Source organism: Erythrolamprus reginae, unplaced genomic scaffold (genome assembly GCF_031021105.1).
Source record: "Erythrolamprus reginae isolate rEryReg1 unplaced genomic scaffold, rEryReg1.hap1 H_66, whole genome shotgun sequence".
NCBI lineage: Eukaryota > Metazoa > Chordata > Lepidosauria > Squamata > Dipsadidae > Erythrolamprus > Erythrolamprus reginae.
Window position 1 is genome coordinate 59,386 of NW_027248524.1, and position 27,030 is coordinate 86,415.

The following is a 27,030-nucleotide window of genomic DNA, read 5'->3' on the forward strand; positions in this document are numbered from 1 at the left end:
CTGCATATTAATCCATAAATTGGAAATAGAGCCGGATGGGACCTTGGAGGTCATCAAGCCCAACCTCAGGCATTGAAGAGACAATCATGGAAAAACAGAATTGGAAGGGATCTTGGAGGTCATCAAGCCCAACCCAATGGTCAAGCAGGAGACCCTTATGGAATCAGAATAGAAACATAGAAGATCGACGGCAAAAAAAGACCTCCTGGTCCATCTAGTCTGCCCTTATACTATTTCCTGTATTTTATCTTAGGATGGATATATGTTTATCCCAGGCATGTTTACATTCAGTGACGGTGGATTTACCAACCATGTCTGCTGGAAGTTTGTTCCAAGGATCTACTACTCTTTCAGTAAAATAATATTTTCTCATGTTGCTTTTGATCTTTCCTCCAACTGCCCCTACTCTTCCTGCCTTCCGTAAACTTCTTAAAACCCAACTTTGCCGTCAGACATGGGGGAATTGAAACATCCCCCCCCTGGGCACGTTTAATTTATATATGGTATGCTTGTGTGTGTGTCTGTTAGTTTGTGGGGTTTTAAAATCTTTAAAATTTAAAATTGTTGATTACTTATGATTTGTTTTTTACATGTTGTGAGCCGCCCCGAGTCTTCGGAGAGGGGCGGCATACAAATCCAAGTAATAAATAAATAAATAATAAATAAACTACCTTCAGATTGTGTCCCCTTGTTCTTGTGTTCACTTTCCTATTAAAAACACTTCCCTCCTGAACCTTATTTAACCCTTTAACATATTTAAATGTTTCGATCATGTCCCCCCTTTTCCTTCTGTCCTCCAGACTAGACAGATTGAGTTCATTAAGTCTTTCCTGATAAGTTTTATGCTTAAGACCTTCCACCATTCTTGTAGCCCGTCTTTGGACCCGTTCAATTTTATAACAGATCTCAGAGATCATCTAGTCCAACCCACTGCTCAAGCAGGAGACTCTTAAGGAATGACAAGATAACAGAATAGGAAGGGATTTCTGAGGTCACGGGTAAGCTGGAAACTAAAATTGGAGGTCATCCAATCCAACCCCCCCACAATGGAATGAAATTACTATAAGAGTGAGAGGTTTGTTTCAGCGATGGAAGGGACAGGAGAACGTCCAGGGGAGGCGCATGGGCGGCTCGCCAGTTGCTTGGGCAAAGTCCTGGCAATAATAATTCTTGGCATAGCTCAGAGGGAAGCAGGAAAGGAGACTCGTCTGGCGCCTTCGGGCTCCGGCCCTCCTCCAAGCATCCCGGCTGGAATTGCAGAGCAGGTTTGGCAAGTCAGCGCGGAGGCTTCCTGTTTTAGAATCGCCTTCCAACAAAACGCTGGGATTCTGCAATGTGTGTGTATCGGTGTGTGCATGTGTGTGTGTTGTGTCAGTGTTTGCACCCAGTATTTTAGTTTATCTTATTACTAGTAGCTGGATTTTTGTGCTTCGCTCGGGCTTGATAAATTGACATTTAAAGCTTGAAAATTTATGTAAAATGTGTCAGTCCTTAACGTCAGAGCGTGTTAATAGAAGGCAACTGGCAGTTGGAACAGAGTTCTTTTCAAGAGGGGAGGGGGGAGTAACACATCTAACTCTTTAGCATTAGAGCATTTTAATATAATACTGCAAAAGAAATACTAATGATCTGATGATTCTGGAGATTTTGTGACAAGTGAGTGTTATTTGGCTTTTATATAGGGAGATTTATATTTTACTTTGTTATAATTTAACTTTAAACTATTCTGTTCTTTTTATTTTATAGTACTGCAGTATTTTGGTATTTTATTTTATTATATTTTATACTACTATTTTATTTTTTATTCTGTTCATCATTTTATTTTATTCTATTTATTTTATTCTAATTTTTTTATTCCAATTTATATTATAGTTTATTTTATTAGATTTGTTGGATTTATATGCCGCCCCTCTCCGCAAACTAGTTTATTTTATGTAATTTAATTCTACTTTATTTTTAAATTTTATTCTATTGTATTTCATTTTATTCTAATTTTATTTTTATTTCATTCTATTTTATTTTTATAATATTAAATAGAAATATTTAAGATGGGAAGGAGGTATCCTGTTTAACAACTCTATATTTTTAATTTTTTGTTTCCACGGAGGGATGGACTAACAAAATGATTTTTTTGAAAAAAAAAATTAAAATAATTTTAATTTACATATAAATAACATATACACAACAAGACACAAACAAAACTTTGCACATCCCCTCCCCCCCCCTCGGCTGTCTCAACGGCAGCCTCTTTTGGTACTCTTGCACGGTAGTGTTACCTGTGGTATATTAATACAGTATAGTAAATTTTGATAATTACTAACTCTTGACCTATAATTGTAGAAATTAGTCAAATAGCAGTAAAGTTTACAATTAGGCAATTATTCTTCAGCTTAAATAAAAATTTAACCTTAATTTATGCACTCTTTGAATTTACTCTTTGGTTCAACCATATATAAAAATCTTCCCACACCTGGTAGTATTTTGTATTTTCCTGATCTTTCAGCTCCAGCGTCAATTTGCACATTCTAGCATTTTTTAAATCAAATTTCTATCATTAGGCTGTGCTTTATCTTTCCAAAACTGTGCTATAGATATTCTCATTGCAGTTATTAAATGTTGAATCAAATAATATTGTTCTTTTTTCATGCTTTTATCAATGAGACCAAGTAAAAATATTTCAGGTTTCATTTCCAATTTGATATTATTTCTTTTATCCATTTCTGTAACTTGTACCAAATGTTCTTAACTAGTGGGCACGTCCACCACATATGGAAGTACGAGCCGTTCCCCCCCCACACATTTCCAACAATTTGGCTTGAGGCTGGTGTACATCTTGGCTAGCCTGGCTGGAGGCATATGCCACCTGTAGAGCATTTTTATTAAATTTTCTTCATATGAAGTGGACCTAGTCATTTTATAATTTGTATGCCACATGTTTTCCCATTGGTCCAAGTGGGTGGGGTGTCCAATATTCTTAGTCCAACCTATCTTTGACAATTTCTTCTAGGTTTTTATGTTCTAACCGTAGTTTATATGTATTGGTAATTGCTTTTTTGTTCGGACCCAATAGGATGGTGAATCACACTTCTGAATTAGAAACATAGAAGACTGACGGCAGAAAAAGACCTCATGCTCCATCTAGTCTGCCCTTATCCTATTTCCTGTATTTTATCTTACAATGGATCTATGTTTATCCCAGGCAGGTTTAAATTCAGTGACTGTGGATTTACCAACCACGTCTGCTGGAAGTTTGTTCCAAGGATCTACTACTCTTTCAGTGAAATAATATTTTCTCATGTTGCTTTTGATCTTTCCCCCAACTAACTTCAGATTGTGTCCCCTTGTTCTTGTGTTCACTTTCCTATTAAAAACACTTCCCTCCTGAACCTTATTTAACCCTTTAACATATTTAACTAATATTTAATTTTATTTAAATATTTAAATATAATATTTAATTCCATACTTTTCTTTATCTATCCGTAATCTAGATTTTATTTGGCTGTAGGGCCACCAGTCTATTTTGATTCCTTCTTCATTTAATTGTTAATGATTTCAAATTCATGTCTTTATCTATCACCTGTGAGTATTTAACCATTTTCCCTAGACTAGTTATGTTTGGGTAAGTTAAGGCCTCCATACTTGAAAACCATAACGGTAATTTTGTATAGTGCTGTTTCTTGATTATATTCCAAGTTTCTAATCTTGTGATTTTTAAAATACGAGTGTTTAAGAGACTTATTATCCCAAATAAAACTATGCCAGCCTGTCTGGATGTCGTGTCCTTCCAGGGCTAGTAGTCTTATATTCTTAAATTGAACCCACTCTTTGAACCACACTAAAACTGCAGCTTGGTAGTATGTTCTAAAATCCGGTAAGCCCAGTCCACCTTGCTTTTTACTGCCTTGCATCCATTTAAGACTAATTCTTGGTTTTTTGCCTTCCCATACAAATTTGGATATTAATTTTTCTAAGTTTTTAAAGAAAGTTTAGTCTAATCTGATTGGAATTGTTTGGAAGAGATATAGGAGTTTGGGTAGTATGGACATATTGACTGCCGCTATTCTTCATAATAATGAGATTGGAAGTTTGGCCCTGGTTTCTAGCTGTAGTTTTATTTTATTCATTAACATGTCGTAGTTATCTTCTTTTATGGTGATACATTTAGTATTAAATAGTATTAAATACTATTTCTAAGTATTTAATTCTTTCCGTAATTTCAAAATCTAGATCTTTAGCTAGGTGTCCTTTGGCATTCATTGTCATGTTTTTAGTAATAATTTTGGTTTTGGGTTTATTAATTCCAAATCCTGCTAGAACTCCATATCTATTTAACTCTTCCATCAGTTTTAGTCCCACCTGTACAGGGTTTTCAACAATAAAGGCTACATCATCGGCGAAGGCTTGTAGTTTAAATTCTTGTCCCTTGGATTTAAGTCCTGTTATCTCTTTGGTAGACAGGTCTCTGTCTCTAAGTGAGGCATGTTAAATTTCACCCCATCTTATCACTTCTTTTCCAGTCTTTAAGTGAATCAGTTGTTTTCTGTGAGCAAGACAGTTAAGTAAATCTGGTTTCCATGTTGGGCTTGTCAGGTCACAAAAGGGTCCTCCGGGATGGTGAGACCAACTTACAACAGTTCGTTTAGTGACTGCTCGAAGTTACACTAAAAAAATGGACTTTTTCACACTTATGACCATTCTAGCATCCCCACAATCACAGCCTTAGCAATGGACTCATGTTTATGATGGTCGCACCGTCCTGTGGTCATGTGATTTCCTTTTGTAACCTTCCAACAAGCAAGTCAAGCCAGATTCACTTAACGTCCTGGTGACTTAAGTACTGTGATTCAGTTAAAGGCAAGAAAACTTGTAATACAGTACGGACCATTAAATGTCTTACTTAAAGACCTAAATTTATGGTAGTCACACGGTTAAGTGAATTGGGCTTCCCCCATTCACTCTGCTGGATGGAAAGTCGCTAAGGGGATCTTGTAACTCCACAACGGTCGCAAATACAAATTATTTGCCAAGCGTCACAGCTTTGATCCTGTGAGTGCCTGGGTGCTGAGAGTCATTAAGTGTGAAAAAGGATCATGTCCTTAATGTTGTCGTAACTTTCAACAGTCACTAAATAAATCTGTTGTAACTCGAGGATTATTTGAATTAAAGTCAGTTTCAATTCCAGTTCAAAACGAGACTTACAGATAATTCTAATACAGGTAGTCCTTGAATTACAACCACAATCGAGCCCAACACTTCCGTGGTTAATTTTCTTCCAGTTATTTTCTGGCCAGTTATTAAGCAAATCCCTGCAGTTATTACACTAGTGACATGGTCATTAAGCGAATCAGGCCTCCTTGTTGACCTGACCAGTCAGATAAGTCACTAAAAGGGAATTGGGAGACTCCTATCATAAATGCAAGTCTGTTACCAAGGATTTGAATTTTGATCACCTGACCACAGGGGAAAGCCCCAGCAGTCCTAAGTCACTTTTTTCTCACTGATGTCGTAATGTTGAATGGTCACTAAATGAGAAGTGCCTGCACAATATTGTGTATTTGAATATCCTGGGAGTATAAAGTTGTGAATGGAAGGGGATTTGTCTGCAGGAAAGGCAAAGGAAATAGAGATGGGCGAAAAGAAAATACGGAGTATAAATAAAAATAAAACACCTGAAAAAAAATAATAAAATGAAAAAAGGAATAGAATGGAAAAAAAAATAAATGAAATGAAATAATGAAATTGAATAAGATAAAAAAATTAAAAATAGAATAAAAATAAAAACATGACATAATGGAATGGAAGAAAAACAAGTTATGTATAATTATATAAAATGTAGAATAAATCAAAACAAAAAGAAACAGAATAAAATGGAATGGATTGAGATGAAATAAAAGGAAACAAAATTTAAAATAAAATAATGACATAAAGTGTAAAATAAAACACTAAAATGAAAAAATAATGAATAGAATAAAATAATGGAACACAATGGAATAAAATAAAAAATAAAATAAACAGGAATTGTGCAAAATTAAAAAAACAAAAACAAAACTGAATGGTACACAATATTAAAATAAAATAGTGAAAAAACGGAGGTTTCCAATTGTGAGCAGTTTATTTGCACAAAAGGGGACATTTTATTCCCACCCCTTCTCGTACTTCCGAATCTTCCTCACCCTCCCTTAGAAGGACATGTGCAACACCTTAGAAGGACATTATTTCCCATCCATCAGCAGGTGGCGCTGTGCAAAACAGGTCAGAGCAGCCCAACAAATGGCAGAGGACTACATAAACCATACGCATTTCTCAAGCCCAGGATTTGGGTCGTGCCAGGGGAATGCTTTTTACAGAGGGAGCGAATGAGTAAGGCTTCCTTGAGATCCACAAATGGTCTGGACACTCACACCCAGCTCTTTGGCACCCCCAAAACAAACCAGCATTGCTGGCTTAAATAAACCGAGGTAGTGTCTTTTTTTCTGATGCAGAAGTCAAATGTGAAAAGCAGAAAAAGTGGAAACTTACACAATGTTAGGCTTCCTAAAAAAAATTCTCCACCCGCACCAGCTAAAAATTATTTTTAATACTGACATGGGTACTCAGTTTGAGGATGCAACGCTAAGCCATTATTTAAAACTTCCAAGAGTGGGCAAAAGACAACAAACTGCGTGTGGTTTCTCTGAAACCATAGGTCGAGGTCAGTTTCTCTTTTGTTGTAAGAGAATAATCTGGGTTTAAGGTAAACTTTGATGTGTATAGCCATCTGAAGCCAAGTTGGCTTAACCAGAATTTGTGATAAATTAGGCTTAAGGAGGATACGGAATGAGTTAAAACACAGCTTGGAGTTATCTAAATTTTGGTTAGAGCAGCAACCTCTGGTTTACACATTACACAAAAAGGTGGACACACTCAAAAGCAAGATTTCCAAGCTGGTGTTCTGTTGTCCTTAATTAACCAGTTTGTGACAAACATGGATTAATTTGCCCGTGGATCCTGGATTAGGATCTTAACTCCAATTGGAGCTTGTCTGAATTGTTAGAGACCTCTGGTTTAATATTACACAAAATGGGTGGACACATACAAAACAGGAGCCAGATTTCCAGGCTAGCATTGTGCTTGACTTAACCAGTTTGTGACAAACAAAAGTTAGCTTGCATGTTATTTTCACATTGCTCCCAAATTAGCTTAATGATAGTTGGGGCATGTCTGAATTGCAGTTAAGAGTAGCAGCCTCCCATTTAGCATTCCATAAAATGTGGACAAATACCTGCCCCCCACCAAAAGGAAAAAGAAGAAAAGAGAGCAAGACTTCTAAGGTAGCTTACGCCTCTGATGCCGGTTTATGCCAAATCTTCGCTTCAAAATCGCTAAATTGCCACTGGAGCTTTTCCGGATGCTGAAAGGAAGCTGAACCGTGAAGGGAGCTTGTCACAATGGTGGCCAAGCGGCAAGTATGCAGCTCAACAGTGCAACACACCAAAGAGGAGAGGCCGGCGGTAGAGAAACCAAGTGCGGCCAAGACGAACGAAGGTTTCTTAGCTTCATGTGACACACACACGTCTCTGTGTGCATATATACATAAATATACATATATACTATATATATAGTGTCAGCTGAAGCTATATATAGACATAATCATCTGAATACATACATATTCATATATATGCCACTTCATCCGACGGTGTTTATACATATATATGCACACACATGTACATCTACATGTATGTATATATATATATATATATATAGTTTCTCTTTGTGTGTGTGTGTGTAGGCCCCTTCCCACAATCCAGGACCCTCAGCTAGAATTCCAGCCTTTCCTACCTGCACCAACCGTCCTGCGTCCTCTGTTGGGCCACGCGGGACAGATCGAAACCCCTACACCACTTCACCTTAACCCACACGCCCCAAAAATGTGTCCATTTCAGACCCCGCCAGGCCCCCTTCAAAGCTTCTTCAAGCGGCTGTAGTGTTCGCGCTTGCTCTTCTCGCCCGCCCAGGTCCGGCTCCGGGTGCGAAAGGTGCGCAGGTCCTCCTTGTAGTCCTTGTGGTGCATGGGGCGGTAGCTCTGGGGCTCACAGTAGCTCTGGAGTGGGAAGGAGGGAGAGAGAACAAGCTTTTGTGGGAGAAAGGCTGAACCAGCACTGGCAAGACCTGCCCCCCCCCCCCTCGATGGTGGATTCCACAGCTACCCCAAAGCAAACAAGCACAAACAAGCCATCATGGGCTTCCCTCCCCTGACGGTGAGGTGGGAGTGGTGCAAAGTTAAACCCGATAGAAGAGAAATAGCTGTTTCTCGGGGTTGAGCTAACTGGCTCTTGGATTTTCTTACAGACGTCTCGTGACCCAACTAGGGAACATCATCAGTGCCAGAAGGGAATGAGGTTTGTGGAGAGGAGGAGAGAAAGGTCTCCTGCGTGAGCAGGGGGCTGGACTAGAAGATCTCCAAGGTGCCATCCTGCTCTGTTAGGTGGAGGAGGAGGGGAAAAGGGGGTTGGGCTAGAAGACCTCCTGTGCCCCTTTCAAATCTGTGACTCTCTTCTGTCCTTCTGAATCCGCACTCTTGTCCCACCAGTGTGGCCTCTCACATTCCACAGGGTTTCCTCAACTTCGTACAGCTGCCTCAGGGGGGACGAGAGGGCTCTGGAATGATGTGTGCGTGAGAGAGAGAGGGAGGGACTTACCTTGCATTTGAGGAAGAAGTCCTTGTAGCCCCCTTTCAGGACGTACAGCTCTGGGTAGTGCAGGGTGGGATACTCGTTGCCCAGACGATCCCTTTCTCTGACGAATCGACACCTGGGAGAGGAGGAAGAGGGAGAAGAAGGGAAGAGGAAGGATGAGGTCAGAGAAGTAGGAGGAGATGAGAAGAAAGAAAAGGAAAAGAGGAGGAAGAGAAGGAAGAGGGAGGAGAAGAAAGAGGAAAAAGCAGAAAAAGAGAGTAGATGAGGAAGAGGAAGAATTTGGAGGAAGACACGGAGGAGGAGGAAGAGGAGGATTTGGCCCCAGGAAGAGGAAGTAAAGAACTTTCAGTCACTAAACGAACTGCTGTATTTACTAAAATGTACACGGCACTCATTCTCCAATTAACCATAAAAATTAGAAGAGGAAAAAAGAATGAAAAATATGAAAATACACACACACACACACACACAAAACAGGGGGTCTCTTAGTGCTCCTGGAGCTTGGTGTCTTCCTTGCAGACATCTCATCACCGTACTAGGTAGCGGCATCAGGGCAGGTTGGGAAATCAAGTTGGGAGCAGGGAGGGAAGGGACCGAATGAAGACGGACAGACCCATCCTCTCCCTCGGCTCATTCAAAGTCCCAAACCAGCAAGTCCGCAAGGCTGGGGAGCAAGGTCTTTGGGATACTTACATCCGGGGGGCCCGCTCAGAGGAGAACTCGCAGTGGAAAACGACAATGATGCGCTTGTTGCCGGAGGACACTAGGGGCTTTTTCAGCAGAAAGTCTTCCACGTCTTGTTCCATTGGAAGGTTGATGGCTCCCTGGAGAGGACGACAAGTGGACCTTGAGTCAAGCTGGAGCAGAGCTGCCTCAAGCAGGCAGGAGTCGCCTCCTGGTTTTGCTTCACCACAACTGCACAACGTGTGGCTCAAAAACCCCCGGCAACATTGGTTGTGCATTCAATTGTGATTCCGTCCATCTCTCCCACAATTTATCAAACGGATTTCAAATATTAGAATAGGATCCCGGGTAACCCTCGGGTGTCTGATGCCAACAGAGGCTGATATTTCTGTTGCTGAGTGACAGCGGAGTGAGTGTGGCCCCATTTTACGACCATGCAACCAGTGGAACCCCTGCAGTTGTCCAGTGAGTCTGGCTTCCCTAACTGAATTTGCTTGTCAGGAGGCCACAAAAGGGGATTGTGGGACCCCGGGATGCTTACAAGAGCATCGTAAACACCAGCCAAGCTGCCGATTGTCTTAACTGAGATCGTCTGACTGTAGGTGAGGCCGAGGTGGCACAGTGGGTGGAGTGCAGTACTGCAGGCCACTGAAGCCGACTTCTAGATCTGTAGGCCAGCGGTTCAAATCTTATCACGGACTGAAGGTTGACTCAGCCTTCCATCCTTCCAAGGTGGGTCAAATGAGGACCCAGATTGTGGGGGCAATCGGCTGATTCTCTGTTTTTAAAAAGTGCTATTGCTAACATGTAGTAAGCCACCCTGAGTCTAAGGAGAAGGGCGGCATAAAAAAATAATCAAATAAATAAACAAAAAAACAAATAAATAGGCACTGCAATGTTTGTTAAATATGGCTGTTAAGTGGGTTTTTTACAACAAAGATGGCATAAAAATATAATAATAATATAATTTATTAGATTTGAAGATTCGGGGCGGCAAAGCCGTAAACTGGGACGAAACTTATAACAAATCACAAGGATCACAGTCAATCTAGAAGGGACCTCAGAGGTCATCTAGTCCAACCCCCTGCTAAAGTAGGAGACCCTTACGGAATCATAAAGAGTTGGAAAGGACTTTGGAGGCCATCTAGTCCAACCCCCTGCTCAAGCAGCAGACCGGCTGCCATTTCAGGCAGATGGCTCTCCAACCTTTTCCCAAAACAAGTGATGGAGCATCCGAAACTCCTGGCGACAATCCCTCCCACCAATCTTCGCCTGAACCGTCTTGCTCAGCAACCTAAATCTGGGCCTCTGCTATGGATGTAAGTCGAAGTCTTGGCTGGGATACTACGTCCAATGACTTCGTTTGGGGCAAAGTAACTGAGCTGGGCAGCCACGTCCGTCTTTCTGAGACTTGATGGGCTTATCCGAGCTTCTCCATTTCTGCTCTTCTGGGACAATACAACTTTTAAGGATCTGGCACAACTTTTGTCACAGTGACAGCTGGATCACAGCTGGCTGTGAGGGAGACACCCTCCCCTCCTCATGGCAGCAGAGGCTCAACCTTGATGAGGGCCCTTCCCCCCTCTGTACCTTGATGTGACCCCCGTCGTACTCGTAGGGGAACCTGCAATCGATGATCACACACTGTGTGATGAAGACGGAGAAGTTGCCGTTCAGGATGGCGACAACCTGAAAAAAATAAAAATAAAACTAAACACATAAACCAACAAATAAATGGGGTGAGAATTCAGTATGAGCACTTTGAAAAATGAATTAAACTTAGAACGAAAGTGCTGGAAGGGACCTTGGAGGTCATCCAGTCCAACTGTCCTGTGATGAAGCACCCATAAGTTCCGGTGGCAAGCTGTTCCTCGGGTTTATTGTTCCCAATGTCAGGAAAATTCTAGGTCGAATCTCTCCGTGACCCATTTTCTTATCTGGCCTTTGGGTGTTTTGGAAAATGGGTTTTCCCTCTCTTCTCTGAGTGACAGCAGTCAAATATCGGAACATTGGTATCATGTAATTAATTAAAGAAATTCAAGCAATTAGCTAAAATGAACGCAGATGGATCTGGGAAATCTCTGCTTCTTTTTACGTCCCAGAAAGCTTTCCATTCCCGACAGAAAAACAGATTCCTCGAATCCCGAGGGAGTTGACTTACTATTTCCGGATCGATGTATTTCAAATCCTGATGCTTGCCATCAACGGTGTGGAAGAGGTAACACTGCAGAGACGTGACAAAAAAGTTGTTGCTTTGAGGGAGACAGCCACCACAACCACCCCGCCTGGCGCAGTAGAAGAGAAGCCAGTAATTAACTTGGAGAAGTCCAGAGGTTAGAGAGGAAGAGGAGGGATTACCTTTGAAAAATCTCCAATGAGGTCTCTTTGGTCCCGATCCAACACGTTGCCTATCTCCAAAGGGGAAGAGCAGGAGGGATTCTACCGGAGGGAAAAATAAGAAATAATAAGAAATAAGAGGAAAAAGGGAGAGAAAGACGAGAAAAATAAGAAAGAGGAATAAAAATAGAGGGAAGTAGTATGAAATATAGAAGGAAAACAGATGAGAGATAAAAGCATGAAAGGTGCAAATTTAGGGTTTTTTGTTTATGGCATTTTGGACAGAAATGTATAATTTATGTGTATTTTGATACTATGGTATAGGTATGGATATTGTATGTAAAGATGGTAAAAGAATAAAAGAATGTTTTTAAAAAACAAACAAACCCTATGGCCTATAGCAGTGATAGCGAATCTTTTTTTCCTTAGGGTGCCAAAGGTGCATGCGCTTACACTATCACCCCTGCGCGAGTGCCCACACCCACAATTCAATGCCTGGAGAGGGCGAAAATTGCCTCCTTTGCCCATCCCCCGGAGGCCCTGGGGTGTGTGTGTGCAGAAACAGGCCACTTCCCAATTGCTGGCGGGTCAGCTAGGCCCGATTGTTCACCCTTCCCAGGCTCCAGGGGCTTTCTTGGAGCATTGGGGAGGACAAAAACACCCTCCTCCCCTGTCCCCCCTCGGCCGCCCCCCGGAAGCCAAAAACGCCTTCCCAGGGCCTTTGTGCGAGATGAAAATCAGCCGGCCGACGTGCACATGCTGCTGGAGCTGAGCTAGGGCTCACATGCTGCCTGTGGCCACCTGTGCCGTAGGTTCACCATCACTGGCCTGTAGCCATTCCGATAAATGGTTCTCCATTTTCTTCTTTAAAAGGTTTTTTAACCCTTTAAACCTCTAAAAACAAGCCATCCCATCGATTGTTGTCAATGTCAGTGCTACATTGCTTCTCTCTCCGAGTAATTTCCACCTGTTGCTCCTTGTCCTTCCTTCAGGTTCTTTGGAGAATAGCTTGACACCCCCTCCCCTCCTCAATATTGGAAGAGGCCCTCACCTCTCCCCTAGTCCGTCTCTTCACGAAACTAGACATCCCCAATTCCTGCAACCGTCCTTCTCACGTTTTCACAAGCCCCCTGGCCATCTTTGTTGCTCTTCTCTGGCTGATGCCCCCCAAGATGCTTCTGAGATACAAGAAAGCGGCAGCTTCCATCCCTGCATCCAGCCCTCTGGTTAATCGCGCGCTGTCGGCTTACTAACCACGGCCTTTTCAGCATCGCTCATGTGGGTATTTCTCCTCCGTTTGCAGAAAGCCGTGACGTTCTTGTCCACGGCCTTCTTCGTTCTTTTCACCACGGCCGTCTTGCCCTGGTTGCGAGTTGTGTTGCTCAGTTTGTGCTGCTGGCTCTGGGTGGAAGCCAAAATGGGGGGGGGGGTGAGGGAGTGAGGGGAGAAGGTATTACAGGTGAGTAAAAGGGATCCTGTTGGCCTTTTATGCCTTGTAAGGGACGATGGACACTATCCCAAGACAAATAATGACCCCAAAATTCAAAAGTGGGGGGAGGTGGAAGGGGAGGGGGGAGGGAAAGCAGAGCCCACCATTTACAAATACTCAGGATCTCAGTCCCCAAGATGAGACAGTTGTGGATATCAACACACATACCCAAAAAGGTCAAAGGGAATATTTAATTGTGGATATCAATACACACACACACACACACAAAGGGAAGAGATTTAAACAGGGGTGGACAAAGCTTGAACCCTGCAAAGGAACACAAGATACTGCAGCAAGGTGTTGTGTTCCAAAGGCAAGGTCACCCACACATTGTGCCCGACAAAAAACTGGGGGCTTCCCTTCCAAGCTCTGAGTAGCAAAGTCTCTTCTGATGTTAAAGCCTCCTCTGAACTGCCCCGGGCAGAGCAGAAGCCAGCAGGATGAGGGAGCTGGAAGGGACCTGGGAGGTCTTCTAGTCCAACCCCCAGCTCGAGCAGGAAATCATTACAGAAAGACAGAGTTGGAAGGGACCTTGGAGGTCATCCGGTTCATCCTCCTGGTCGAGCAGGAGACCCTTACAGAATCATAGAATAACAAGGTTGGTGGACACGTGGGAGGTCTTCTAGTCCATCTCCTTGACTGAGCGAGAGATCATTATGGAATGACAGAATAACACAGTAGGATACGACCTCAGAGGTCATGTAGTCCCACCTTCTGCTCCAGGAGGAGAACATTACAGAATCACAGGATCAAAGGGGACCTTGGGAGAACATCCAGTCCAATCCGCTGCTAAACCAGCGCAGCCTTAACAAAAATTCCCTAAAATATGGAGGGAGGGAGGAAGGGGGGGGGGTTTACTTAAAAGCAAGCTTCAAAACCCCAAACTTACCTCTGGGTCCTCACTCTTAGCGACCACCAGAGGAGCGGTCCAAAGGCACGACATGTCGGAAACTGTCTCGTTGTCACTCTGCAGACAAAATCGGTGGGGGAGGGGGAAGAAACCATGCCAGGAATTATAAAAATGTATTTTATGAAGCTTCTTGTTCATTCTTTTCTTGCTGGGAATCGTGAAGATTTCCAGGTTGGGTTTTTAAAAAAATTCCCCCCCAAAAATGGATTCAGGATTGCAGTTCTATATAGGTAGTCCTCAACTTATGATGACCATTGAATCCAAAATTTAGAATGCTAAGCGAGACAGTTGTCGAGTTTTACCCCATTTCAACAGCTTTCTTGACACTGGCATTAAGTGAATTCACACGGTTGGAAACATGATTGGTTCAGTGAAACTGGTCTAACTGTCTGATGTTGGATGGTCGTAAATGGGGATTGGCCGATCTCCTGGGGCACTGCGACCATCGTAAATGACACAGTTGCCAAAGGTCTCAATTTGGATGATGTGTCTATGCGATAGTCATTAAGTACGTGAAAAATGAGTCATCAGTCGCTTTTTTTCACTGCCATTATGATCTTGAAGAATTACTAAACGGACTTTATTTATTACGTACAGAGGAAAAAGAGGAAGAAGGAAGACAACAGCAGAAGGAAGAGGAGAAGGAAGAAGAGGGTTTGGTCACTAAACAAACTGTTGTAAGTCAGGGACCGCCTGTATTTATTAAATATATACAGCAGTCATCTCGCAATTAACCAATGGCATCAAAACAAGGAGAAACCAACATTTAAAATGTGAAAATTAACAGATGAGTTGTTTAGATGTTTCATCACCAAACTAGGTAACAACATCAGGACAGATTGGGAAATTGAGTCGAGGAGGAAGGGGAGCAGGAAAGAACAGACCGAATTAAAAACCAAAAAGACTTTCCGGGTTGTGAAAAACTTACATTTTTGGAAATATTATACCAATAAGAAATATTTGTCTCTTTTTGGGTGGGAGGGGTAAATAAGTCCCAGCATCACAAGGCAACATTAGCAGAGAGAGCCAAACCCTTTTCCCATTGCAAGAATTCCAGAGGAAAATTCTGGTGACGGAATCTTTTTGTCAAAAGCGACCTCACAGCTCTGACAAAGGGCTTTTTTTTTAAAGTCTCTAGAATTTTGCTCTGGAATTCCTGCTATGGTAAAACGCTTGGCCCTTGTTATTTTTAAAAAATAAACATTATATTTGCAATAATGCAAGGAAGCCAATTATTTTGAACTCTCCCTTGGGAAGAAGCTAGCCATACTCTAATTAGCAAGAAGTAAGCATGACACTTACAGTGCTGTCCGGGTCATCCATCATCTCTAAAAAGCCGTCGTCATTTTCCGTTTCTGTCATTTGTTGGGATAGCAGGCGTGGGATGTCGGTTCCGGTATTGTTTTCAATATTTTGACTGCTGGAGAACTAAAGCAAAAGATATTTTCTTGTTTATACACATTGAATTGAGATTAAGACTCTGAAAGTAAAGACATTACAGTGGGATAGAGATTGGTCTCAAGCCTCTTTTTTCAGTCCCACTGTTAACTTTGAATGGTCACTAAACAAGCACTTTCTGGGACAGCCTGCCAGAGGTCTTTCAATAAATAAATATAAGTCAAATAAGTTAAATACCCTAAGTACTGTGCTTGTGTCCCGCCTCACTTCCGAAGGGTCCTTTTTGTTGTCTGGAGAAGAAAGGTGCAGATAGACACGAGAGGCAGGGCGATTTGGTATCTTGAACTCAAAGTGCTCCTGGTGAGAAAAAAAAGGGGATAAAGCACCATTTTTAAAAAAAACAACCGCTTGTGTGGAACAGACAAATAATTTTTCTTATTTATCACCATTGATCTAGATGGCAAAGCTAGGTGACATAAATTGTTTCCTGAACGCCATGAAGGACACTGGACAGGCTTGAACCCTGGGCCTTATCTAACAAATTGAAATTCAAAGGGTGGGGGGGAAAAATAAAGGAATAGAATGGAATAGAGAGAAAGGGACGGGACGGGACAGAATAGCTTCGTTGTCGTTTTGAATGTACACTAATTGGTATACATTAAAAATGAAATTTTGATGCATACAGCTCTTAAAAGGGTCACCACCTCCAATTTTACACTACCCATATATACAGGGTGCATTCCAAAACTAATGCAATTTATTTAAAAAAGTAATTTATTGAACAGATTTGTGCAAACACTTAAAATTCTTCAAAGTCCTGTCCTTGGGCCTCTATACATTTTTTCCAGTGACTCTGCCATGACCGGTAAACGCCCTGGAAGGCGTCTTTGGGGACCTCTCGCAAGGTCTTTGTCACAGATGATTGGATCTCTTCTAGGGACGAAAAACGCGCCTTGCCACGAGTCCGCGAGTTCCTGACCAAACACTAGGTGCCAACACTGCCCCACCCACCCCTATAGATGTTGCCCCAGCAGACGTCTTTTTGTTCCCTCGGATTAAGGCAGCCCTGAAAGGAACCCATAGAAGAGATCCAATCAGCCGTGACGAAGACCTTGCGAGAGGTCCCCAAAGACGCCTTCCAGGGCACGTACCGGTCATGGCAGAGTTGCTGGAAAAAATGTGTAGAGGCCCAAGGACAGTACTTTGAAGAATTTTAAGTATTTGTGCAAATCTGTTCAATGAATTACTTTTTAAAAAAAATATTGCATTACTTTTGGAACGTACCCTGTATGACACAGAGAAAGCTTCTACACTTAGGCAAGAAAAACCAATGCGCAGGGGTGGGATAGGGAGGAGGAACTCAAAAGGAGGAACTGGGAAAGGGATTTTGGAGTCCTTGTGGACCAGTCATTTAAACAGGAGCTGGCTGTGTGTTGCAGCCACCAAAAAAGCCAACACAACAATCCTCGGCTGTATTAACAGAGTGATAGAATCAAGATTGGGGAAAAGGAATCCTCAATCTGAGTATTGTATTGGCAGTTCAGTGTTGGCAAATACTTCAAAAGAAAAGGATTTAGGGGTAGTGATTTCTGACAGTCTCAAAATGGGTGAACAGTGCAGTCAGGCGGTAGGGAAAGCAAGTAGGATGCTTGGCTGCATAGCTAGAGGTATAACAAGCAGGAAGAGGGAGATTATGATCCCACTATATAGAATGCTGGTGAGACCACATTTGGAATACTGTGTTCAGTTCTGGAGACCTCACCTACAAAAAGATATTGACAAAATTGAACGGGTCCAAAGACGGGCTACAAGAATGGTGGAAGGTCTTAAGCATAAAACGTATCAGGAAAGACTTAATGAACTCAATCTGTATAGTCTGGAGGACAGAAGGAAAAGGGGGGACATGATCGAAACATTTAAATATATTAAAGGGTTAAATAAGGTCCAGGAGGGAAGTGTTTTTAATAGGAAAATGAACACAAGAACAAGGGGACACAATCTGAAGTTAGTTGGGGGAAAGATCAAAAGCAACATGAGAAAATATTATTTTACTGAAAGAGTAGTAGATCCTTGGAACAAACTTCCAGCAGACGTGGTAGATAAATCCACAGTAACTGAATTTAAACATGCCTGGGATAAACATATATCCATCCTAAGATAAAATACAGAAAATAGTATAAGGGCAGACTAGATGGACCATGAGGTCTTTTTCTGCCGTCAGACTTCTATGTTTCTATGTTTCTATCACGTGAATTAGCAGTAATTATAATGCCTTGGTAAAACCAGACTTGGAATATTATATCTAGTTTGATCACCATAGTATAAAAATATGTTGAGATTCTAGAAAGAGTGCAGAGAAGATCAACAAACATGATAAGGGGGCTGGAGACTAAAACATATGAAGAGCAGTTGCTGGAATCGGGTATGTCTAGTTTAATGAAAAGATGGACCAGAGAAGACATGATTAGCAGCGTTCCAATATTTAGGGGCTACCCCAAAGAGGAGGTCCACCTATTCTCCAAAGCACCTAAAGGCAGGAAAAGAAGCAATGGATGGAAGCTAATCAAGTAGAGAAACAACCTAGAAATAGGGAAATCTCCTAACAGTGAGAACAATGAATCAGTGGAACGACTTGCTTATAGAGGTTGTGGGTGCTTCATTATTGGAGGTTTTTAAGAAAAGATTGGACAACCATTTGTATGAAATGGAATAGGGTCTCCTGCTTAAGCAGAGGGTTGGACTAGATGACCTTCAAGGTCCCCTCCAACTCTTTTATTCTATCCTCAAAACAGTTCTGAACTCTAAGTCCAATCTGCCAAATTCTAACAGCAAAATTGGCCAGGTTTCAGCAGTGCTTTTCACTGTGAGGAAGGATCTCTGCTTTTCTGTCACTGAGACAAAAATGTGAAATTAAAAGCCTGGGGGATGGGGGGCAATCTTATATCGGAACACCTGAGGTTGAATTTGTGGCACTTTCTCCATCGGAATCCCTGAAAAACCAAACTCACATTTTCTTTTTCTTCGGAATCGAGAGCTTGGAGAACGTCACAATCTGCGTGATCCAAGTGGTTCTCCTTCAGTGCAGGGCTACAACCCAGAAGGTGGTGCTAAAATTAAAAAAAATTGAGGAAAACAATCTGCAAGTCATGTGGGGGACAGTTTTTATCACACACACCCACATACCCAATCAGAGAAAAAACATAAATTAAATTGAATGAATTGTGTATCGTGTGGCAATGCAGAGATTTGTAGAACGCATGTAAACCTGACTTGTATTCACAGAGGATGGATTTAAAACCGATTAGAGACATTAATGTTTGAAATTAGAAACAAAACAAAAGAAAGCAGTATATTGCATGTCTGAAATGGTGCAAGTCTCCAAGCTGAGCAGAGGGTTGGACTAGAAGACCTCCAAGGTCCCTTTTATGTTATTCAGAGGTGGAGGAGGAAACTGCCTAAGCGGGGGGTTGGAATTACATTACATGACCTCCAAGGTCCCTTTCAACATTGTTATTCTGAAGGAACTCAACTCTCCCAGCCCCCTACTATGCAAAAACCTTTTGTTCTCAAATTTCAAGCATTCTAGACCCTCTGAGAGGCAGATAAAGGGATTTTCTAAGCCTTATCTATAACACCTATAATCTCACAGAGGTCTGAGTAATTCAAAATGACATTAAGAAAAGAGAGAAGTAGTATTGACACAAGAGACTGTTCCTCAACTGAACTTACCGGGAGGGAGTGCATTCTTCTCATGGGCAGGCAAAAACTGCAAAGGAGAACAAGACCTTTAAATAAAGCTAAATTTACAATATCAAATCCAATCTGCATTGACAACAACAACAAAAAAGGATTAACAATTCTAATTTTTCACTCTAACCCTAATCCAATCAGCAAAATCAAGGCTGAAGCTCTCCCAAACCTGAAAAGGGTGATATCACACCTTGACCTGACCCACAGTATGGGTCATGGTAAATATGCAAAGCACTTCCTGTTCCACGCTGATAACATAACATAACATAACATAACATAACAGAATAGAATAGAATTTTTATTGGCCAAGTATGATTGGACACACAAGGAATTTGTCCTGGTGCATATGCTCTCAGCGTACATAAAAGAAAAAGAGACATTTGCCAAGAATCATGTGGTACAACACTTAATGATTGTCATAGGGGTCAAATAAGCAATGAAGAAGCAATATTAATAAAAATCTTATAAAGTCTTATTCTGTCTCCCACCACCCACCCAGTTCTGATGAAGGCTTCTTTGTGTATAATAAACCCTTCAGCAAATGTGAAGAAGAGGCAGGTTTTTAAGGCCACAATTATTTTGCCTTTGAGGGCAAAATTCCTTGCAGTTCACATCCAAGGGCAGTCAGCAGTAAAACTCAAAATTGACCTAAAGGGGGGAAAAAACCCATCCCTGGAAGTTTTGAAGGAGAGAAAGGAAAGCCATTTGAAGGACTAGGAATGGTTTCTTGCCTAAACAGGAATTGGAATAGAAGACCTCCAAGGTCTCTTCCACTTCTGTTATTCTGTTAACTCATCCTCTTTATTAAGGGGGAGAAAGCAGGAGGAGGAAACCCTAACAAGGCCTCAGATATCAGTAATAGTAGAATTCTTTTTAAAAACTCATTCCACAGCTCTGAAGAACAGGATCTGAGATGCCCCGACTGACTCACAGCTTTGTATTTGAAGCAGATTTTCTGCTTAACAAAGGCTTCTCAGCCTGCCTCTTTCCTGCTGACCTCATGTAGTTTTAAGATAATCCACCATGTTAGCATTTTTTATCACCTATTACCTTTCTTCAAGGTCGTTCATGCCAAACAGGACAGGGGAATCTATGCAGCACCCTGCAGAAGATATAAATTTATATACATATATATATATATATATATATATACACACACACACAAATACATATGTGTGTGTGAGAGAGAGACATATTTTTGCTGAATTGAAAATGAAGGGAGACTAGTATATTTCAAGGTTGTTTCCTCTCATCAGCTAGCCATACCGTCACTGGGATTTGATTCTGCATACTTTGCCTTGTAAGGCAGAGAATTAACCTTTAGGCCACAGGATCTCATCCTTTCAGCTTTGTATCTCTTATTTGCATAGCCGGGATGACACAGCAGATAGAGTGCTATACTGCAGGCCACGGAAGCTGACTGCTAGATCTGTAGGTCAGCGGTTCAAATCTCACCACTGGATCAAGGTTGACTCAGCCTTCCATCCTTCCGAGGTGGGTAAAATGAGGACCCAGATTGTGCGGGCAATATGCTGGCTCTGTTAAAAAGTGCTATTGCTAACATGTTGTAAGCCGCCCTGAGTTAAGGAGAAGGGTGGCATAAAAATTGAATAAATATTATATAGTGAGTAAAGCAGAATAAACAGCAGAGTTTATATGTTCTTTGCGTATTACAACTATTTGAGGAAAGCAGAATACATAAACAGAACCAGTTAGGTATGCCAGATTAGAAAATCCTAAAGACGTTTTTACTTATATTGCTGGGGAAGATACCTTCCTCCACTACATTTTAGCTGGGGAACACAACATGGCTTCCTTCTAAGATTAAATTTGATGGTGAAGTTTGAGCTCCATTCATAATTCTAGTGTCTGACCAGTTAAAACTCCTAAATATGATCCTTGGCTCCATTAATTGAGAAAGATACAGGGAGCAATACAGGGGAATTTATCAAGTCAGGATAAGAATGGGCTCAGGAATTCCAGGCATCATCATCCACAGCCATCTTCTGAAGCAGGAAAAGGCTGGAAAACTCTCTCTTGTGGCCTCACCATGCAGACACAAACCTGAATCGGTAGAATCAGAAGACGACATCTTCTTCAGATTGACATTCTTGACTTCCAACATCTGCACCAAGGATTCAGTTGAACTGTAAAGATTCAAAGACAGGCTGTGATCTCTTGCCTTTTAATAAATAGAATTAAATGGGGAGAGGGAAACACTCCTACACCAAGTTTGGAACGTTTTATGGTGGGTTTGCAAAGGATTGAATAATAAGCTATTTTGGTCTAGGGATTGAGGCACCAGGCTGTAAAGCAGGAGATATGAGAGTGAGAGTATATCTTTGTGAATACACACACACACATGCACACACACACACACGTGTATACTCCTATATACACATCCATACAAACATATATGCATATGCACTCATGTATATACACACAAACTTATATACACATATCCATAACCTATGTACACATTTATCCACACAATACACATTCACCTGAGAAATCCATATGTATAAATGTGCAGATACACTTATAGACATACAGACATAACACATACACACACCACATACAGACACACATGCTTATTCTGCACAAATATAAAAATACGAAATGCCTTTCCCATCGTCTTCTTTCCTCCATAAAAACAATCTTATAAGGCAGATCGGGCTGAAGGGGGATACCAGCCTTCAATCCGCCAAAACCAAATACCGGGCCTTTCGGAGGCCGGCAAAAGCAGCCCACCGCGGGGGCTCGACTACATGCACTCGACTGTCTTTCGCCACTCCGTGATCGGGGAATGTGGAGTGAGTTCAGGGGAGAAATGTAGGCTTAGGGCCTCGTAGTATCCCAGTAGTGGCGACGGCTGAGGGAAATGCGAATCCCCCCTGCACACACACAAAATGGAAGACGGTTCAAGGCTCGCATCGGTCTCCTGAGGCCGAGTATCGCTCCCGGTTCCGTTCAGTCCGGTTTACCCCGCAGTGTCGAGGCTTCTGCGGCGGCTGAGGGCTCCCTCGGAGTCCCCAAGGAGCAGGCGGCGACGGTGCGAGTGATGCCGTCCGAAGGCGGGCTCCATGAGGAAATTGTGCCTCTCCGGCCACCGTCGAGAAAACGAACAGCGTCTCGCGAAACCCCAATGAGGCGAAGACCCTCCGCGCAGCCCCCACTTTACCACCTCGCACCGGGTCCCGCCCACCAACCGAGCCCGTCCTCCTCCCGCCAAAATTGATGCCCGCCAATGGAAAAGTGGCCCGCCTACTACGCTCGGCGAGGACCCCAACCAATCGGTGTGAGGGCCTTCTGTAGGGAGAACCAATCAGAGACAGAGAAAGACGCTCCTCCTCCTCCTCCTCCTCCTGTGACACGACACTCCAGGGAGGGGGAAGAGGAAGAACCGTTCCGGCCAGCCAATAGGAGATGAGAGGCTATAGAGATAGGAAAATTGAGAAGGGTGCCCGCTGTGTAAAAAATGAGAGAGTGCTAGAGCAGGGGCAAGGAAACTTGGCTCTTCTATGACTTATGAACTTAAACTCCCATAATTCCTGAGCCAATCATGCTAGCTCAGGAATTCTGGGAGTTGAAGTCCACATACCACAGAAGAGCCAACTTTGCCTACCTAGAGGAGGGGGAAGAGCTCTTGCAGGGAGCCATTGGGAGAGTTGAAGCCACGCCTCCCTCAACACTATAAATTACAGAGATCTTCAAACTTGGCAACTTCGTGGACTTCAACTCCCAGAATCCCCCAGCCAGCATAGCTTATGGTTTTAGTTGTTCTTATGGTTTTAGTTAGATCTTGGCCCCCTGGGGTCTGGATGGGTGTCAACAGACTCAACCCTGACAAGACGGAGTGGCTGTGGGTCTTGCCTCCCAAGGACAATTCCATCTGTCCGTCCATTACTCTGGGGCCACAATTATTGACCCCCTCGGAGGGGGTCCGCAACTTGGGCGTCCTCCTCGATCCACAGCTCACATTGGAGAACCATCTTTCAGCTGTGGCGAGGGGGGCGTTTGCCCAGGTTCACCTGGTGCACCAGTTGTGGTCCTATCTGGACCGGGACTCATTGCTCACAGTCACTCATGCCCTCATCACCTCCAGGTTTGACTACTGCAACGCTCTCTACATGGGGCTACCTTTGACGAGTGTTCGGAAACTTCAGATCGTGCAGAATGCAGCTGCGAGAGCTATCGTGGGGCTTCCAAGATCTGCCCACGTTTTGCCAACTCTCCGCGGCCTGCACTGGGATTCGTGCGGTAGAAGGGGGTTCCGGAGGTATTCTGGTACAATGCCATGAAGGGCTTTAAAGGTCATTACCATGACCGGAAACCGATCGGCAGCCAGTGCAGGCCACTTATATTGGATTTGTACTTTGTATATTGTATTGCTGTTGTTGTGAGCCACCCTGAGTCTTCGGAGAGGGGCGTATTGGAAACCTAATAAAACTAAACTAAACTAAACGTGACGTAGGACTGTGACTTGAATCTGTTTGATTGATTTTTAATACTGTATATCGGGTTTTTAGTTTATGTAGTTTTTAATTAATTAGATTTGTCTTTGTATTTACTGTTTTTTATTATATGCTGTGAGCAACCCTGGGTCTTTGGAGAGGGGCACCATACAAATCTAATTAATAATGATGATGATGATACTCATATAAACAAACAGATACAGATAGTCCTCAATTTATGACTGCAAGTAAGCCCCCAATTTCTGTTGATGAGTGAAAAACCCTTTAAGGAGTTCGCCTTGTTTTACGTGGTTAAGTGAATTGCTGCCATTATTAATCAAATGGTGGTTAAGTGAATCTGGCTTGTTTATTGACTTGGCTTGCTGGAAGGACTCAAAAGGGGCATCATGTGATCCCGAAGCTAAAATATGAGTCAGTTGCAGAGCATCTGAATTTGGACCACGGGATCGCTGGATTGCTACGACAGTCGTTAAGTGTGAAGAAACTATCCTAAGACCTTTTGTGTGTGTGTGCCATTGTAACTTGGGATGGCTCCTTAACTACTGTTGTCGAGGACTATCTGTAACATGGTCATTGAGTGAATCTGGCTTCTCCAAAGACATAGTTGGTCAGAAGGTCACAAAAAGGGATCGTGTGACCCCGGGGCGCTGCTACTGTCAAAAATACGAAAGTTTTCCAGCGTCTGAATTTTGATCGTGTGACCACAAGGGTACTGCAACGCCTGTTGAGTATGAATGATCCAAAGTCACTTTTTTGTGTGTGACATTGTAACTTGGAATGGTCACTAAGTGAATTTTTTATAAGAAGGTCTTGGCTTCACTTTTAACCTTCTGAATATTTTTCAACTTTTTTAAAAAAAAGTTGAAATTATTAAATATTTAAATTTTTAATATTTTATTTTTTAAAAGGTTTTTGGTATGTTTTAATTAAGTTGTTTTGGTTTATTTTACTTTAAACTCTGGTATTTAACCTAGACCAGTGATGGCATTGGTGCCACATTGGTGCCACATAGAGCCATGTCTGCTGGCACACGAGCCGATGCCCTAACTCAGTTCCAACATGCGTGTGTGTGAGTTTTGGCTCGCAAAGAGCCTCTGGGATGGCATTTTTGGCTTCCCGGGGGCCTCAGGGGGTGGGGAGGCTCTAGGGAAGCCTTTGAAGCCTGGGGAGGGCAAAAGACGAACCTACTGGGCCCACCAGAAGTTGGGAAATAGGCCGTTTCCAGCCTCCAGAGGACCTTTGGGGTGCAGGGGAAGCTGTTTTTGCCTCACCAGGCATTGAATTATGGGTGTGGGCACTCCTACATGCGTGATAACATACACGCACACTCTTTCGGCACCACAGACCTAGACTTTTATTGATGTATAAAGGGGATCTTCAATTTATGACCCCACAAGAGCCCAAAATTTCTGTGGCTAATTGAGACATTTGTTGAGTAACATTTGATGACCTTTCTTGCCATCGTTCTCAAGCGAAGTCCTGCCGTTAAGTGAATCCGGCTTCCTTACTTGACCTTTGGCTCATCAAAAGTTCACAAAATGAGGATCACTGGATACCTAGGGGTACGGCAACTATCGTTAACTACGAGACTGTCTGAATTTTGATCATGTAACCGTGAGGATATCCGCAATAGTTGTGTGAAAAACAATCCTAAGTCTCTTTTTTTTCAGGGCTATCATAACTTTGGTTACCAAATGAATAGTCATAGGTCGAGGATTAACTACTGGAAGTGGGGGAGATAAGTCTTTTTTTTTCTGATTCAAAGTTTCAGTAAAAGCTTGACAGGCAGAGAGGCCTTCAAACAGGGATCTCCAAAGTAGGCAAAACGTTTTAAAGATTTCTGGTCCTCAACTCCCAGAATTCCTTTGAGTGGGTTGAGGAATTCTGAGAGTTGAGGTCCACAAATAACCGTGGCCCACTTGGGAAATCCCTGACTTTAATTCAAGGCCAAAACTGAAGTTGGTGCAACCGTGGAGGACGGAAGTCCTCATTTTATGACCACAATGGAACCTAAAACTGCCACTGCTAAAAGCAAGGCCGTTGTGAACTGACATTTGCCCGTTTTACGACCTTGCTTGCTGCGAATCTTAAGTGAACTCCTCCAGTTGTTAAGACACATGGTTGTTGAATGGATTTGGCTTTCTCATTGACTTTATGGGTCGAAAGAATCACGTCAACCGGGAACACCACAAGCCATCATCAATACCAGGCGGTTGCCAAATATCTTGATTAGTGACAGAAATTTTAGGTTGAACTGCAGTGATAGGTTGAGGACTCTTGACAAAAAAACCTCCACAACTAGTTCTTGACTTCCAAAAATTCATTTGGTGACTGTTCAGAGTTACGACACTGGAAAAAATGACATGACCGTTTTCCACACAACCGTTGCACTCGATCAAAATTCAAACATTTGCCATCTCACTCCTATTTATGGCAGTCAGTGTATCCTGGGATGAGCAAAGTCAATGGAGATTTTATAGTATTTGATTCTGTTCTATTCTAAGCTACCCTGTCATAAATAATACCGGCCTGGGGGATTCTGGGAATTGAAGTCCACCCCTCTTAAAATCATTAATACTTAGAAACATCTCCAATCAGCCTCTAAATTAATCTACCCTCAACTATTGATCAACCAACTCAACACCCAGTTTTTTTCCAGCTGTTGAATAATTTAACTTGAAGAATATCTGGCTAGTGTTTTGTGTCAAGCAGCAAAAAGTGCAGTTGTGTGCCTCCATCCAATGACTGGAAAACAAAGATGTTTAATCCCACTGTGTTTTATGACTTCTGGACTTTTGTGGCTCAGCTCAACAGTGAATTCTAAGATAATTTTATAGGTGCTAACAAAGATCTATGGCACAGTTTACATCAATAAAGTCACATATACCGATATATGGTCATTTACGTATGTTTTCTTATATACACTGCTCAAAAAAAATTAAAATACAGTAAAGGAAACACTTAAACAATACAATATAACTCCAACTAAATCAAACTTCTGTGAAATCAAACTATCCACTTAGGAATGGACAATCAATTTCACCTGCTGTTATGTACATTCAACTTTGTACAGAACCTACTCAATGAGAATATTTCATTCATTCAGATCTAAGATGTGTTCTTTTGAGTGTTCATTTTTTTGAGCAGTATATTTTATAATATGTATGTATATGTGTAGACAGATACATAGAAGGGTGGATGAATGGATGGGTGTGTACATATAAAAATGCAAAGAATCGTGTGTGTGTGTAAGTGAAGAGGCAATGGTCATCATGATCTCTGGAATATTTAAAATTTATTTTAAATTACTAA

General features: G+C 42.2%; 1 protein-coding gene across 1 annotated transcript; it reads right to left on the bottom strand.

Annotated features, from left to right (window-relative positions):
• Positions 1 to 6,151: 6,151 nt before the first annotated feature.
• LOC139155815 (M-phase inducer phosphatase 1-like) lies at positions 6,152 to 22,475 on the bottom strand. Its single transcript, XM_070731103.1, has 15 exons — positions 22,228 to 22,475; positions 21,308 to 21,390; positions 20,294 to 20,345; positions 19,223 to 19,259; positions 18,502 to 18,600; positions 15,731 to 15,850; positions 15,398 to 15,523; positions 14,075 to 14,152; positions 12,951 to 13,097; positions 11,718 to 11,798; positions 11,521 to 11,583; positions 10,950 to 11,048; positions 9,369 to 9,499; positions 8,679 to 8,790; positions 6,152 to 8,080 (listed from the first exon to the last, which is right to left on the bottom strand). Exons 1-15 carry the CDS (start codon positions 22,326 to 22,328, stop codon positions 7,940 to 7,942), a joined length of 1,470 nt encoding a protein of 489 aa, XP_070587204.1. The 5' UTR covers positions 22,329 to 22,475; the 3' UTR covers positions 6,152 to 7,939.
• Between the last annotated feature and the right edge of the window lie 4,555 nt (positions 22,476 to 27,030).